This window comes from Mytilus edulis, chromosome 8 (assembly GCF_963676685.1).
Source record: "Mytilus edulis chromosome 8, xbMytEdul2.2, whole genome shotgun sequence".
Taxonomy (NCBI): Eukaryota; Metazoa; Mollusca; class Bivalvia; order Mytilida; family Mytilidae; genus Mytilus; species Mytilus edulis.
In genome coordinates, this window is record NC_092351.1 from 68,693,840 (window position 1) to 68,709,856 (window position 16,017).

The 16,017-nt window shown below is 34.1% G+C and overlaps 1 protein-coding gene across 13 annotated transcripts in view; it reads right to left on the reverse strand.

The window, feature by feature from the left end:
- Window positions 1–16,017, reverse strand: part of LOC139486839 (protein furry-like) — a 380,646-nt gene that overhangs the window by 277,276 nt on the left and 87,353 nt on the right. For all 13 annotated transcript variants that reach the window (XR_011655645.1, XR_011655644.1, XR_011655643.1 and 10 more), the window contains exons 26-27: window positions 10,732–10,901; window positions 3,118–3,229 (exon numbers count right to left, since the gene is read on the reverse strand). Coding sequence is in view for 10 of the 13 variants with exons in the window: in XM_071271853.1 (XP_071127954.1) it covers window positions 3,118–3,229; window positions 10,732–10,901 (282 nt within the window). In the remaining 3 variants the exon portion in view is untranslated. The remainder of the gene's footprint in view (window positions 1–3,117; window positions 3,230–10,731; window positions 10,902–16,017) is intronic.

Below are 16,017 nucleotides of genomic sequence, written 5' to 3' on the forward strand. Positions count from 1 at the left end.
GAAACAGAGACATGATAGTACTTACAAGAAACAAACCTGTGAAAGTACTTACAAGAAACAAACACATGATAGTACTTACAAGAAACAAACCCATGAAAGTACTTACAAAAAAAACAAACACATGATAGTACTTACAAGAAACAAACCCATGATAGTACTTACTAGAAACAAACAAATGAAAGTACTTACAAGAAACAAACCCATGATAGAACTTACAAGAAACAAACCCATGATAGAACTTACAAGAAACAAACCCATGATAGAACTTACAAGAAACAAACACATGATAGTACTTACAAGAAACAAACACATGATAGTACTTACAAGAAACAAACCTGCACAAGTACTTATAAAAAACAAACGCATGATAGTACTTACAAGAAACAAACACATGATAGTACTTACAAGAAATAAAGACATTATAGTACTTAATGCCTATCTTAAGTATCCCCAATAGTAAGGCTGAACTTACCGCCTATCTACAGTATCCCCAATAGTAAGGCTGAACTTACCGCCTATCTATAGTATCCCCAATAGTAAGGCTGAACTTACCGCCTATCTATAGTATCCCCAATAGTAAGGTTGAACTTACCGCCTATCTATAGTATCCCCAATAGTAAGGCTGAACTTACTGCCTATCTATAGTATCCCCAATAGTAAGGCTGAACTTACCGCCTATCTATAGTATCCCCAATAGTAAGGCTGAACTTACCGCCTATCTATAGTATCCCAAATAGTAAGGCTGAACTTACTGCCTATCTATAGTATCCCCAATAGTAAGGCTGAACTTACTGCCTATCTATAGTATCCCCAATAGTAAGGCTGAACTTACCGCCTATCTATAGTATCCCCAATAGTAAGGCTGAACTTACCGCCTATCTATAGTATCCCCAATAGTAAGGCTGAACTTACTGCCTATCTATAGTATCCCCAATAGTAGGGCTGAACTTACCGCCTATCTATAGTATCCCCAATAGTAAGGCTGAACTTACCGCCTATCTATAGTATCCCCAATAGTAAGGCTGAACTTACCGCCTATCTATAGTATCCTCAATAGTAAGGCTGAACTTACCGCCTATCTATAGTATCCCCAATAGTATGGCTGAACTTACCGCCTATCTATAGTATCCTCAATAGTAAGGCTGAACTTACCGCCTATCTATAGTATCCCCAATAGTATGGCTGAACTTACCGCCTATCTATAGGATCCCCAATAGTATGGCTGAACTTACCGCCTATCTATAGTATCCCCAATAGTAAGGCTGAACTTACCGCCTATCTATAGTATCCTCAATAGTAAGGCTGAACTTACCGCCTATCTATAGTATCCCCAATAGTAAGGCTGAACTTACCGCCTATCTATAGTATCCCCAATAGTAAGGCTGAACTTACCGCCTATCTATAGTATCCCAATAGTAAGGCTGAACTTACCGCCTATCTACAGTATCCCCAATAGTAAGGCTGAACTTACCGCCTATCTATAGTATCCCCAATAGTAAGGCTGAACTTACCGCCTATCTATAGTATCCCCAATAGTAAGGTTGAACTTACCGCCTATCTATAGTATCCCCAATAGTAAGGTTGAACTTACCGCCTATCTATAGTATCCCCAATAGTAAGGCTGAACTTACTGCCTATCTATAGTATCCCCAATAGTAAGGCTGAACTTACCGCCTATCTATAGTATCCCAAATAGTAAGGCTGAACTTACTGCCTATCTATAGTATCCCAAATAGTATGGCTGAACTTACCGCCTATCTATAGTATCCCCAATAGTAAGGCTGAACTTACCTCCTATCTATAGTATCCCCAATAGTAAGGCTGAACTTACCGCCTATCTATAGTATCCCCAATAGTAAGGTTGAACTTACCGCCTATCTATAGGATCCCCAATAGTAAGGCTGAACTTACTGCCTATGCCTATCTATAGTATCCCCAATAGTAAGGCTGAACTTACCGCCTATCTATAGTATCCCCAATAGTAAGGCTGAACTTACCGCCTATCTATAGTATCCCCAATAGTAAGGCTGAACTTACCGCCTATCTATAGGATCCCCAATAGTAAGGCTGAACTTACCGCCTATCTATAGGATCCCCAATAGTAGGGCTGAACTTACCGCCTATCAATAGGATCCCCAATAGTAGGGCTGAACTTACCGCCTATCAATAGTATCCCCAATAGTAGGGCTGAACTTACCGCCTATCTATAGTATCCCCAATAGTAGGGCTGAACTTACCGCCTATCTATAGTATCCCCAATAGTAGGGCTGAACTTACCGCCTATCTATAGTATCCCCAATAGTAAGGCTGAACTTACCGCCTATCTATAGGATCCCCAATAGTATGGCTGAACTTACCGCCTATCTATAGGATCCCCAATAGTAAGGCTGAACTTACCGCCTATCTATAGTATCCCCAATAGTAAGGCTGAACTTACCGCCTATCTATAGTATCCCCAATAGTAAGGCTGAACTTACCGCCTATCTATAGTATCCCCAATAGTATGGCTGAACTTACCGCCTATCTATAGTATCCCCTATAGTAAGGCTGAACTTACCGCCTATCTATAGTATCCCCAATAGTAAGGCTGAACTTACCGCCTATCTATAGTATCCCCAATAGTAAGGCTGAACTTACCGCCTATCTATAGTATCCCCTATAGTAAGGCTGAACTTACTGCCTATCTATAGTATCCCCTATAGTAAGGCTGAACTTACTGCCTATCTATAGTATCCCCAATAGTAAGGCTGAACTTACCGCCTATCTATAGTATCCCCAATAGTAAGGCTGAACTTACCGCCTATCTATAGTATCCCCAATAGTAAGGCTGAACTTACCGCCTATCTATAGTATCCCAAATAGTAAGGCTGAACTTACTGCCTATCTATAGTATCCCCTATAGTATGGCTGAACTTACCGCCTATCTATAGTATCCCCAATAGTAAGGCTGAACTTACCTCCTATCTATAGTATCCCCTATAGTAAGGCTGAACTTACCGCCTATCTATAGTATCCTCAATAGTAAGGCTGAACTTACCGCCTATCTATAGTATCCTCAATAGTAAGGCTGAACTTACTGCCTATCTATAGTATCCCCAATAGTAAGGCTGAACTTACCGCCTATCTACAGTATCCCCAATAGTATGGCTGAACTTCCCACTCCAATTAGCAAAGAGATGAAACAGACTGTATCTCAAATCTCTGGTTAGTAAACTTCTTTTGTATTCCACTAAAATTAAATGAGTTATATATATTTATTATACCTCAGTTATCATTTTCTATATAATTACATTAGATGTATGTTTCATTATGATACTTTATTCTGATTGGCTAACTGCACATCACATCTTATTCCGTAAGCATTGCTCAATAAAACTTTTCATTCATGATAACACGTGGTCCCACAATAAAGTGCACAGGTGAATTAAATAAAACAATAATAAAGTTCGTGTTTTCATAATCATTGCTAAAAAAAAGTAATTATAAGTATTGAATGCTTCTTTTTGTAACTTCATAGGGTTGTAAAAGCGTTGACCGTGCGCATATATTTAGTATGAAGCGCTTCCTCGCTTCATACAAAATATACTTCAGCCAACGCTTTTACACCCCAATGAAGTTACAAAAAGAAGCATTCAATTCTTAAATAAAATAACTACACAATATTTCCACTATTTTTTCAAGTGTAGAACTATTGGACTTGTCAATAGTTTCCTGAGCTAATCTTCATACCGAGAGAAATATATTTTGATCTAATGCACAGTTACACATTCAATAACTGTTTTATTACCTAATATATACTGAGTCAGTTCTAACAAATTCTTAGAAATAAAACACATGAAAGTAACAACTGTATTAAGCATACATGTACAACCAATACTTAAGAAATTCAATAAAACGGACATGAAATCAGAATAATTTAGATGACAAGAAATCATTAAAGTCAACATATTAAATATTCGAACATTTTAAAGTCCCAATTTGATTGGACAACATGAATACCTTTCAACTAATCAGATTTCAGAATAAGAGGTCATAACAGGTCAGTGCAATAGACTACACACTGGTGCAATAGAACAATAATTTCCAGTGCAATAGACCATGGAACAAACAAGAGGGTCTCAAGAGCCTTGAATCACTCACCTTGAACCTTGATTTTTTTGCATTTATCTTTCGTTTAAGAGTGTAAGTGTCCAATTTCATCGTAGTTAGTTTTTTGGTTTAATGTATATTAATAAGTGTTTCAAAATGCAGTTTTTTGTCATACTTCTTTCAATTTGGTTGGAATTGGTTCAGTAGTTTTAGAGGAGAAGATTTTTTAAAGTTAGAAAACGTAATAAACAAATTGTGTAAAATTGTCTTTAAAGGGTAATAACTCTTTACGAGGTCAATTTACAATTTGGTTTTATGAACTTATTTGTAGATCTTACTCTGCTGAACATATTTGCTGCTTACAGCTTATCTTTATCATAATTACTATTCAAGATAATAACCAAAAACTAAAAAATATCCTTAAAATTACCAATTTAGTGGCAGCAACCCATTTTCTAACTTTAAAAAATCTTCTCCTCTATGGGTTATTAGGTTCATCTGAAAATTTCAGAGGTGAAAGAATATTACCTTATGAACACTTTTTACCCCATATGAGATTTGCTCTGACTGCTTTGGTTTTTGAAATATAAGCCAACCAGATGCTCCGCAGGGTGCAGCTTTATACGACCACAGGGTTGAACCCTGAACGGTTGGGGCAAGTATGGACACAACATTCAAGCTGGATTCAGCTCTAAATTTGGATTGTGATTAAATAGTTGACACAGCATAGGTTTCTGACACAGAATGAATGTGGTCTAATGAACTTAAAATACTTTATTTTCCTTTGAGCAATTCACTATGCTGTTGAATATTAATCCTCTCAAAAAAATGTTTAAAGAATATTTTTTTATTTTTTTATGAAATCTGAAATGAGAAAAGTTGAACCCCCCCCCCCCACCCAATTTTTTTTTCACATCCTCCTTTCCCGTATTCCAAAACTGATCTCAATTCAAATTTCTAATGGAGTTTGCAACAATAACTACTCATTTAAATACATCATAAAATATTCAAATGTAAAAAAAAGTGCTTGTTATCACTGAATAGTAAAGATTGTTTTAATTTATCAGTTGGTAGTAAAAGTGAATATACATTGTATAGTGTGTAAAACAATGATTTAAGTTGATTCAACTACTATTCTGTTCAAAGAAAGATAACTCCAATTGAAAATTTCTTACTATTGCACAATATTGTGCAATTAGATATTTCTTGCTATTGTGCAATACTGTGCAATTGAAATACTTGCTATTGCACAATATTGTGCAAATTGAAGATTTCTTGCTATTGTGCAATACTGTGCAATTGAAAATTTCTTGCTATTGCACAATACTGTGAAATTGAAGATTTCTTGCTATTGCTGAATACTGTGCAACTGAAAGTTTCTTGCTATTGCACAATACTTAATATAATAATTTTGGATCCTGATTTGGACAAACTTGAAAACTGGGCTAATAATCAAAAATCTAAGTTCATGTTTAGATTCAGTATATCAAAGAACCCCAAGAATTAAATTTTTGTTAAAATCAAACTTAGTTTAATTTTGGACCCTTTCAACCTTAATGTAGACAAATTTGAAAACGGGACCAAAAATTAAGAATCTACATACACAGTTAGATTTGGCATATCAAAGAACCCCATTTATTCAATTTTTAATGAAATCAAACAAAGTTTAATTTTGGACCCCGATTTGGACCAACTTGAAAACTGGGCCAATAATAAAAAATCCAAGTTCATTTTTAGATTCAGCATATCAAAGAACCCCAAGGATTCATTTTTTGTGAAAATCAAACTAAGTTTAATTTTGGACCCTTTGGGTCCCTTATTCCTAAACTGTTGGGACCAAAACTCCCAAAATCAATCCCAACCTTCCTTTTATGGTCAAAAACCTTGTATTTAGATTTCATAGATTTCTATTTACTTATAATAAAGTTATTGTGCGAAAACCAAGAATAATGCTTATTTGGGCCCTTTTTTTATCCCTAATTCCTTAACTGTTGGAACAAAAACTCCCAAAATCAATCCCAACCTTCCTTTGTGGTCATAAACCTTGTGTCAAAATTTCATAGATTTCTATTTACTTAAACTAAAGTTATGGTGCAAAAACCAAGAAAAATGCTTATTTAGGCCCCTTTTTGGTCCCTAATTCCTAAACTATTGGGACCTCAATTCCCAAAATCAATCCCAACCTTCCTTTTGTTGTCATATACCTTGTGTTTAAATTTCATTGATTTCTATTTACTTATACTAAAGTTATTGTGCGAAAACCAAAAATAATACTTATTTGGGCCCTTTTTTGGTCCCTAATTCCTTAACTGTTGGAACCAAAACTCCCAAAATCAATCCCAACCTTCCTTTGTGGTCATAAACCTTGTGTCAAAATTTCATAGATTTCTATTTACTTAAACTAAAGTTATAGTGCGAAAACCAAGAATAATGCTTATTTGGGCCCTTTTTGGCCCCTTATCCCTGAACTGTTGGGACCAAAACTTCCAAAATCAATCCCAACCTTCCTTTCATGGTCATAAACCTTGTGTTCAAATTTCATACATTTCTATTTACTTCGACTAAAGTTATAGTGTGAAAACCAAAAGTATTAGGACAACGACGACAACTACAACGACGACGACGCTGACGGACAGACAGACAAAAGGATGGGTTAAAAACATTATACCCTACGCAACTTTGTTGCTTGGGGTATAATAAAATTCTGTGTATATATGTTACAGGGAATTTGAAAAACCAGGGATTTTGTAAAATCACTGGACTAATCAGTGTTTTTGTAAAATCACTAACAGTTTCAGTGGTTTTGTAAAATCCCTGAAAATAAAGCTAGTTATTTTGTAGGCAACAAGTTAATAAAACAACACTTATTTGCTTTTTATATATCAATTTTCATAATCTGATATGCATGTAATATTAGCCACTCCTGGAACCCACTCAATTTCTTATTCCTTGCATATGTAATTTTTCTTTTCTTATGACAGCAATCAACCTAATGCTCCATTTTTATATTTGATTTTAAAAATTTGATACACAGTCAAACCTCGTTGTGTCGAAGTCGAAGGAACCGGACCAAAGTATTCGACTCATCCGAGGTTCGACTCATCCGAGGTGGAGTGTGTCGTCATAAATTTTGAATGCATGAAATACGGTATGAGATTTGTGTTCACAATTTACAATGAATAGTGCGCCTTTTTTTAATTCTCGATAAGACACAGTATGATTGTGTATTCAATCTCCATTTTTGGTCCTTCGTAAAAATTAAAAGCACAAGTACAGATACAAATCATGCACACATAAAATTAATAGTCAACACAAATATTAACAAAGGTCAGTTGCTATAAATTATGAAATCCCTCGCAGAACGAAATAAGTTCTGAACTGTCTCTGATGAGGTCGTCTGCTAACATTAAATTATCATGAATTTATTATAACTGTCCTAATCCTTTTATTTATGGTAATTAATGAGATTTAAATCTAACGATTCATTTTATTTCGACTTGGGTCAATTAACTTCGTTTCGTTTTATATCAGGTGAAAAATGTTCAACACACTAACATTCCGCTTGAACGATCAACAAAGGTGTTAATTAGCGGTCACCATAAACATGTCATTTTAACTGTTTTAAACAAGTAGGTTTACTCAGCTTTAATCTCTTTTGAAAATGATTAGTTGACATAAGAAATACTACTGATTTGAATTTTTATGATTAGGTCTGCATCTTACAAAAATTCTTACTTTCGAAGTTCGAGACATCGGGGTCAATTTACATTATTTTACTTCGACATGACTATAAAATGTACTCGACTTAACCGAGTATTCGAATCAACCAAGTTCGACTCATCAGAGGTAATTATGCATTGATCAAACGGGAATTTTACCGGGACCGAGAAATTACTTCCACTCATCCGAGTTTTCGACACAACTGAGTTCGACAAGAGGTTCGACTGTAATTGGTTTTATTTTTTACAGTAATAACAGAAAAACTATAATAAACATTTAATTTCTTTCAAACAAGGTGTTGATAAGAGCTTGTTTTGTCTTCTTTCTGTGGCTCATTGACATGTTCCAAAATTCCATCCCTGGTTCCATATGTTGCACTCTCCCTCAATTATTTTAAGTAACTTTTGTATGTACGTTTGTTATTGATATAAAGACATATGTGCCTGAGTCATATGTCAGTTGCATAGTGCATGAAAACTACATACTTATTAATATAGAGTTATCAAAGGTATAAGGATTATAATTTATTACGCCAGATGCACGTTTAGTCTACATAAGACTCATCAGTGACGATCATATCAAAATAATTATACTTAATACAATACAATATTTTTATAATTTTCCAAATTAAAGGGTCCATTAAGGGCATAACATTAATTACAACATGACATAAACATTACAGAGTGAGGCCAACCTTAAAAATATGTTTGTTTGCAGTTTTCTGACTGTACCTACCGACTGAAGGGTCGGTAGGTAGGAAAAATATTTTATTTTATCAGCCAAAATACAGTTTAAACAAGCAGTTACACTAAACCAAGTTTCTTGTGAAGAAAAAAAAAACATTTTAAAACAACAAACACTGGACATGCTGAAAACCAACATCAAATGAACAGGCATTTTCAGATAAAAAACTCTTTAACCAAAACTGAAACTTTAACATAATGTCATTATCCAATTTATGACATAAAATATGGTATAATTATTAAATACTGGATCACTTATAAACAAGGAATGTCATTATGACTAGAACTGTTTTAAAGAAATATATTCAGACATATGCTTCTAGACTAGAATGTTTTCATGAGTAGAGTATTTTCATCAGAAAAATGTAGATATTAAAGATTTATAAGACAATTCCAATGTATTAAAAAGTGTATTTTTAATAAAAAAAAAATAACCATTGAATCTTCCTCAATTGAAAAAAAGTATTAAGACATTCGACTGGTTTCATATTTCTAACAATATTTAATTACATGTGATAAGGTTATATTTTTGCCAGGCTTTAATGAAAACCAAAGAAATCTAAAGTTTGGGGTGAAATCCATAGCACCCCATTAAAAGTAAATGGTCTGTACTGAAATGTTTTTAATGCATAAAAAAATTGGCAGAATAGCTCCTAAGGACATGTTTTAATTGAATTCACACAGGCCACACAGTTTGGGTATATTTAATATTGTAAGAAAGAGAATAATTGCAATGAGTGGGGCAGCCCCCCTTATCCTAAAGGAGCATACTCGTTGCAATCGAAGATAGATTTAATATAGGGAGAGTATATTTATTTTTCAAGCTAACCATTCATTTTCTCTACATCTTTGTGTAGTTAGGGTTGCTTCTTATTGATTTTGCATGATCTATATCCATTAACATTTCAAATGAGCCCTTCTTCCGTACAGGCGTGTTTACAGATATCCATGAAGATTTAAGTCACGGATGAGTGGTTTCATCTTTGTCGTCTTCACAACGATTTGTAGAAAATATGCCATACTTCAAGCTGCTGTCAAATTATTTAACCACTGAAATTAGTTCCATAAAGTCAGGCTCCACAGATTCTGTACCCGATTTGTTTGAGACAGAATGGTTATCGTGTCAGTTATGAATATCCGCTGCATCATCGTCAATGATATCATCACACATCATTACATGTGCCTGAATCTGTATAAACAGTTTACTAATAAACTTTTTTGTTTGTTATTTGTTTTAAAATTGACACGAGACGACAGCGCGACAGCGTAAAGTACTCCTCTGTGACTTCATGGATACCTGTAATCAATTTCCATGTGTTTTATTGTTAAATGGTCACATGAACGCTTGACGGGAAGCTAAGAAAAACCGAACTTGAAATGCGTAATTGACCCAGACTTTAAATCATTTCGGGAAAGGACCCAAAGTTCCGGATCACGTCAATAGAAGTATTAAAAAAAATTTCTTCAAATTTAAAGCAATAAAATTTTCACAGTCGGAGGATTTTCAAGGGTCGGTCGGTAAACTGCAAACAAACAATATTTTAATTTAAGCCTGATTAAAGAAACATAAAATAATAATTGAAATGCATGAGGAAAGGATCAGTGGTCAAGGGGAGATAATTTTAATATCTTTTAGAGTATTTAAGTTAACTAATTTTCTGATTTTCTAAGTTGCAGGCCTTTATCGAGGTATGCACATAAATACTTAATAAAGGCTAGATTAACCTCAAACTTTTTGAGTGTTACTGTTGAAGCCTTTCTTTTCACAGAAATTCTTCATAAAAATGAATTAATTTATCTTACAAATTCCCCAAATTTAATCAGTGAATCTGTAAAAAAAGATCTTAATTATTTCAAGGATTTTTTGTAAAATCACTAGTCAAAATCAGGGATTTTATAAAATCACTAATCAGTTCAGTGATATTACAAATTCCCAGTAACATGAATACACACAATTAAAACTTTATTGGGCAGGTACTGACTGATAAGTAATAATTCTGTATATACTAATTTCCAAGTCTTTACACAAGGAAATAGTTCTGTGCATACCTTTTTTTTTATTTTGTAAAAGCATCAACGATTTCTGTCAATAAGAAAAGGCGTGAACCTAAATACCTGAATAATGTACTTCTAAAGAAAAATTTGAATTACAAGAGTCCTCTGTAAACAGGTTTCTTACTTGGAGTATTAGATATAAGCTGTCTGATAAATCTGCTGAAATGAAGACGAATGTCCTGTAATACTGGCAGATCCTTGTCACTCTCACTCTCTAAATACTGACGAGCCCCATCAATGTACTCTACAAATGTTTTGTTTAGTGAATTCTCTCCCTTGTCAATCACAGAATCACTGAAAAAATAAAATCAATGTTAAACATCTGAAAAACTAGAGGCTTTCAAGAGCCTGTGTCGCTCACCTGTTACTGTATTTACTGATGTCTGCCATCTTGGTTGGTAGGCGGGGTCATTAGACACTTTTTTTTAAAATAGATACCCTAGTATTTTGGTTAAATTTGGCCCATAGTTTTAGAAAAGAAAATTTTTGTAAAAGTTACAAAAATGATGAAAAAAAATATTGACTATAAAGAACAATAACTCCTTAAGGGGTTCTCTGACAATTTTAGTCATGTTGACTTATTTGTAGAACATACTTTGCTGAACATTATTGCTGTTTACAGACATTATTGCTGTTTACAGTTTATCTCTATCTATAATAGTATTCAAGATAATAACCAAAAACTGCAAAATTTCCTTAAAATTACCAATTTTAGGGCAGCAACCTGACAACTGGTTGTAGTATTCATTTGAAAATTTGTGAGGGGATAAATCTTATTCTAATGGACATTTAAATCTTGAAAGATTTGCCCTAAATGTCTTAGTTTCAAAGATATAAAGCAAAAACTGCATTTTACCACTATGTTCTAATTTTAGCCATGTCGACCATTTTGTTTGGTAGGTGGGGTCATCAGACACATTTTTTAAACTATATACCACAATTATGATTGTGGCCAAGTTAGTTTAAATTTGGCCCAGTAGTTTCAGAGAAGAAGATTTTTGAACAAGTTACAAAAAATGATGAAAAAGTTGTTAAAATTGACTATAAAGGGCAATAACTCCTTAAGCAGTTGACTGACAATTTTGGTCATGTTGACTTATTTGTAGGTCTTTTTTTGCTGAACATTATTGCTGTTTACAGTTTATCTCTATCTATAATAGTATTCAAGATAATAACCAACCAGATGCTCCGTAGGGCGTAGCTTTATACGACCGCAGAGGTTGAACCCTGAACGGTTGGGGCAAGTATGGACACAACATTCAAGCTGGATTCAGCTCTAAATTTGGATTGTGATTAAATAGTTGACACAGAATGAATGTGTTCTAATGAACTTAAAATTTTTGTTTTCTCTTAGAGCAATTCACTATGCTGTTGAATATTAATCCTCTCAAAAAAATGTTTGAAGAAATTTTCTTTTTTATTTATGAAATTTCAAATGAGAAAAATTGAACCCAATTTTTTTAATCACATCCCCCTTTCCCTTATTCCAAAACTAATCTCAATTAAAATTTCTAATGGAGTTTGCAACAATAACTACTCATTTAAATACATCATAAAATATTAAGATGTAAAAAAACTGCTTGTTATCACTGAATGGTAAAGATTATTTTAATTTATCAGTTGGTAGTAAAAAGTGAATATACATTGTATATTGTATATAACAAAGATTTAAGTTGATTCTGGACAAAGAAAGATAACTCCAATTAAAAAAAAATCTTGCTATTGCACAATATTTTGCAATTAGATATTTCTTGCTTACTATTCTGGACAAAGAAAGATAACTCTAATTAAAAAAAAATTTGCTATTTCACAATATTGTGCAATTAGATATTTCTTGCCATTGCGCAATACTGTGCAATTGAAAAGACTTGCTATTGCACAATACTTAATATAATAATTTTAGATCCTGATTTGGACCAACTTGAAAACTGGGCCCATAATAAATTAAAGAACCTTAGTGAGCACGCTCACATACCCCACGTCCCCACATCGTCATTGGAGAAATCAAATAAGTGTAAGAAAAATATTGAATAATAATTTCCTGCCAATATGCACATCTACATAGTATGTCCTTATTATCTTCAAAATTTCATGAAATTCTGTTGTGTGGTTTGAGAGGAGTTGAGATGACAAACTGTTGCAGAAGTACATTGAAACAAATAAGTTGAAAGGGGCGTAACACATAGAAAAAAAAATGTATCGTAATTTCCTGTTGATATGCACATCTACATAGTATGTCCTTATTATCTTAAAAGGTTTCATGAAATTCTGTTGCAGTAGTATACATAAAAGTAAATAAGTTCAAAGGGGCGTAGCTCCTAGAAAAAAATTGAATCGCAATTTCCCGTCTATATGCACAACTACATAGTATGTCCTTATTATCTGAAAAGGTTTCGTGAAATTCTGTTGTGTGGTTTGAGAGGAGTTGCAATGACAAACTGTTGCAGTAGTACATTAAAGTAAATAAGATCAAAGGGGCGTAACTCCTAGAAAAAAAATTGAATCGCAATTTCCAATCGATATGCACAACTACATAGTATGTCCTTATTATCTGAAAAGGTTTCGTGAAATTCTGTTGTGTGGTTTGAGAGGAGTTGCGATGACAAACTGTTGCAGTAGTACATTAAAATAAATAAGTTCAAAGGGGCGTAACTCCTAGAAAAAAATTGAATCGCAATTTCCCGTCGATATGCACAACTACATAGTATGTCCTTATTAACTGTAAAGGTTTCGTGAAATTCTGTTGTGTGGTTTGAGAGGAGTTTCGATGACAAACTGTTGCAGTAGTACATTAAAGTAAATAAGTTCAAAGGGGCGTAACTCCTAGAAAAAAAATTGAATCACAATTTCCCGTCGATATGCACAACTACATAGTATGTCCTTATTATCTGAAAAGGTTTCGTGAAATTCTGTTGTGTGGTTTGAGAGGAGTTGTGATGACAAACTGTTGCAGTAGTACATTAAAGTAAATAAGTTCAAAGGGGCATAACTCCTAGAAAAAAAAATTGAATCGCAATTTCCCGTCGATATGCACAACTAAATAGTATGTCCTTATTATCTGAAAAGGTTTCGTGAAATTCTGTTGTGTGGTTTGAAAGGAGTTGCGATGACAAGAAACAGGACTGACGGACTGACGGACGGACGGACTGACGGACGGACGGACGGGTCAAAAACATTATACCCTCCGCAACCCGTTGCGTGGGGTATAAAAATCTAAGTACATTTTTGGATTCAGCATATCAAAGAACCCCAAGATTTCAATTTTTGTTGAAATCAGACTAAGTTTAATTTTGGACCCTTTGGACTTTAGTGTAGACCAATTTGAAAACAGGACCAAAAATGAAGAATCTACATACACAGTTAGATTTGGTATATCAAAGAACCCCATTTATTCAATTTTTGATGAAATCAAACAAAGTTTAATTTTGGACCCCGATTTGGACCAACTTGAAAACTGGGCCAATAATCAAGAATCTAAGTACATTTTTACATTCAGCATATCAAAGAACCTAACTGATTCATTTTTTGTCAAAATCAAACTAAGTTTAATTTTGGACCCTTTGGACCTTAATGTAGACCAATTTGAAAACAGGACCAAAAGTTAAGAATCTACATACACAGTCATGACAGTTAGATTCGGCATATCAAAGAACCCCAATTATTCAATTTTGATGAAATCAAACAAAGTTTAATTTTGGACCCTTTGGGCCCCTTATTATGTTGGGACCAAAACTCCCAAAATCAATACCAACCTTCCTTTTATGGTCATAAACCTTGTGTTTAAATTTCATAGATTTCTATTTACTTATACTAACGTTATGGTGCGAAAACCAAGAAAAATGCTTATTTGGGTCCCTTTTTGGCCCCTAATTCCTAAACTGTTGGGACCTAAACTCCCAAAATCAATACCAACCTTCCTTTTGTAGTCATTAACATTGTGTTTAAATTTCATTGATTTCTATTTACTTAAACTAAAGTTATTGTGCGAAAACCAAAAATAATGCTTATTTGGGCCCTTTTTTGGCCCCTAATTCCTAAACTGTTGAAACCAAAACTCCCAAAATTAATCCCAACCGTTCTTTTGTGGTCATAAACCTTGTGTCAAAATTTCATAGATTTCTATTCACTTAAACTAAAGTTATAGTGCGAAAACCAAGAAAATGCTTATTTGGGCCCTTTTTGGCCCCTAATTCCTAAAATGTTGGGACCAAAACTCCCAAAATCAATACCAACCTTCCTTTTGTGGTCATAAACCTTGTGTTAAAATTTCATAGATTTCCATTCACTTTTACTAAAGTTAGAGTGCGAAAACTAAAAGTATTCGGACGACGACGACGACGACGACGACGACGCAGACGACGACGCAGACGAAGACGCCAACGTGATAGCAATATACGACGAAAATTTTTTCAAATTTTGCGGTCGTATAAAAACTGCAAAATTTCCTTAAAATTACCAATTCAGGGGCAACAGCCCAACAACATGTTGTCTGATTTGTCTGAAAATTTCAGGGCAGATAGATCTTGACCTGATCAACAATTTTAACTCTTGTCAGATTTGCTCTAAATGCTTTGGTTTTAAAGATATAAGCAAAAACATACATTTTACCCCTGTGTTCTATTTTTAGCCAAGGCAGCCATCTTGGTCTGATGGCCAGGTCATCGGACAAATTTTTTAAACTAGATATCCCAAGGATGATTGTGGCCAAGTTTGGTTAAATTTGGCCTAGTGGTTTCAGAGGAGAAGATTTTTGTAAAAGTTTACGGACGCGGAAGCCGGATGACGGACGCCAAGTGATGAGAAAAGCTCACTTGACCTTTCAGTTCAGGTGAGCTAAAAATACATAAACATAAGTTAAAACATCTGGGTCTTTAGAAGTTATTGTTTTATGATGTAGGTATCCAAATTGTATCCCTTATTATCATTAAGGATCTTGATTGCTCTATAGGAAAAGGTGAGCATTATTTGAAATGATATAAAAAGTCATAAATAATCAAACTTAACTCATCAATACAGAAAAATATTTCCATTCTCTTTTGATGGTTTAATTAAATGATTAATGCAAACTGTATGTAATTTTAACTGGAAGAAAAACTTAGTCCATTTATAAGTAACAAACAGAAAAACAGGAAATAAATTCTAGATACTAGCTTATGATCATAAACAAGCTTCTGTCCAAGTTTAGTAGAAATCCAGGATATATTTAGAGTGAATGTTTGTGGGGGCTGGTGCCACTGACAGTAACGACAATGACAACGACGGAATGTAGGATTGCTAAGTCTAGCTTTTGCAACAAAAGTAACAGGCTCCACAAAACTGAAAACAAGAAAATTTTTATGCACCACATCAACAAACAACCAGGTACTCCACAGGACGCAGCTTATACGACCCCTGAATATTTGGGGCAAGT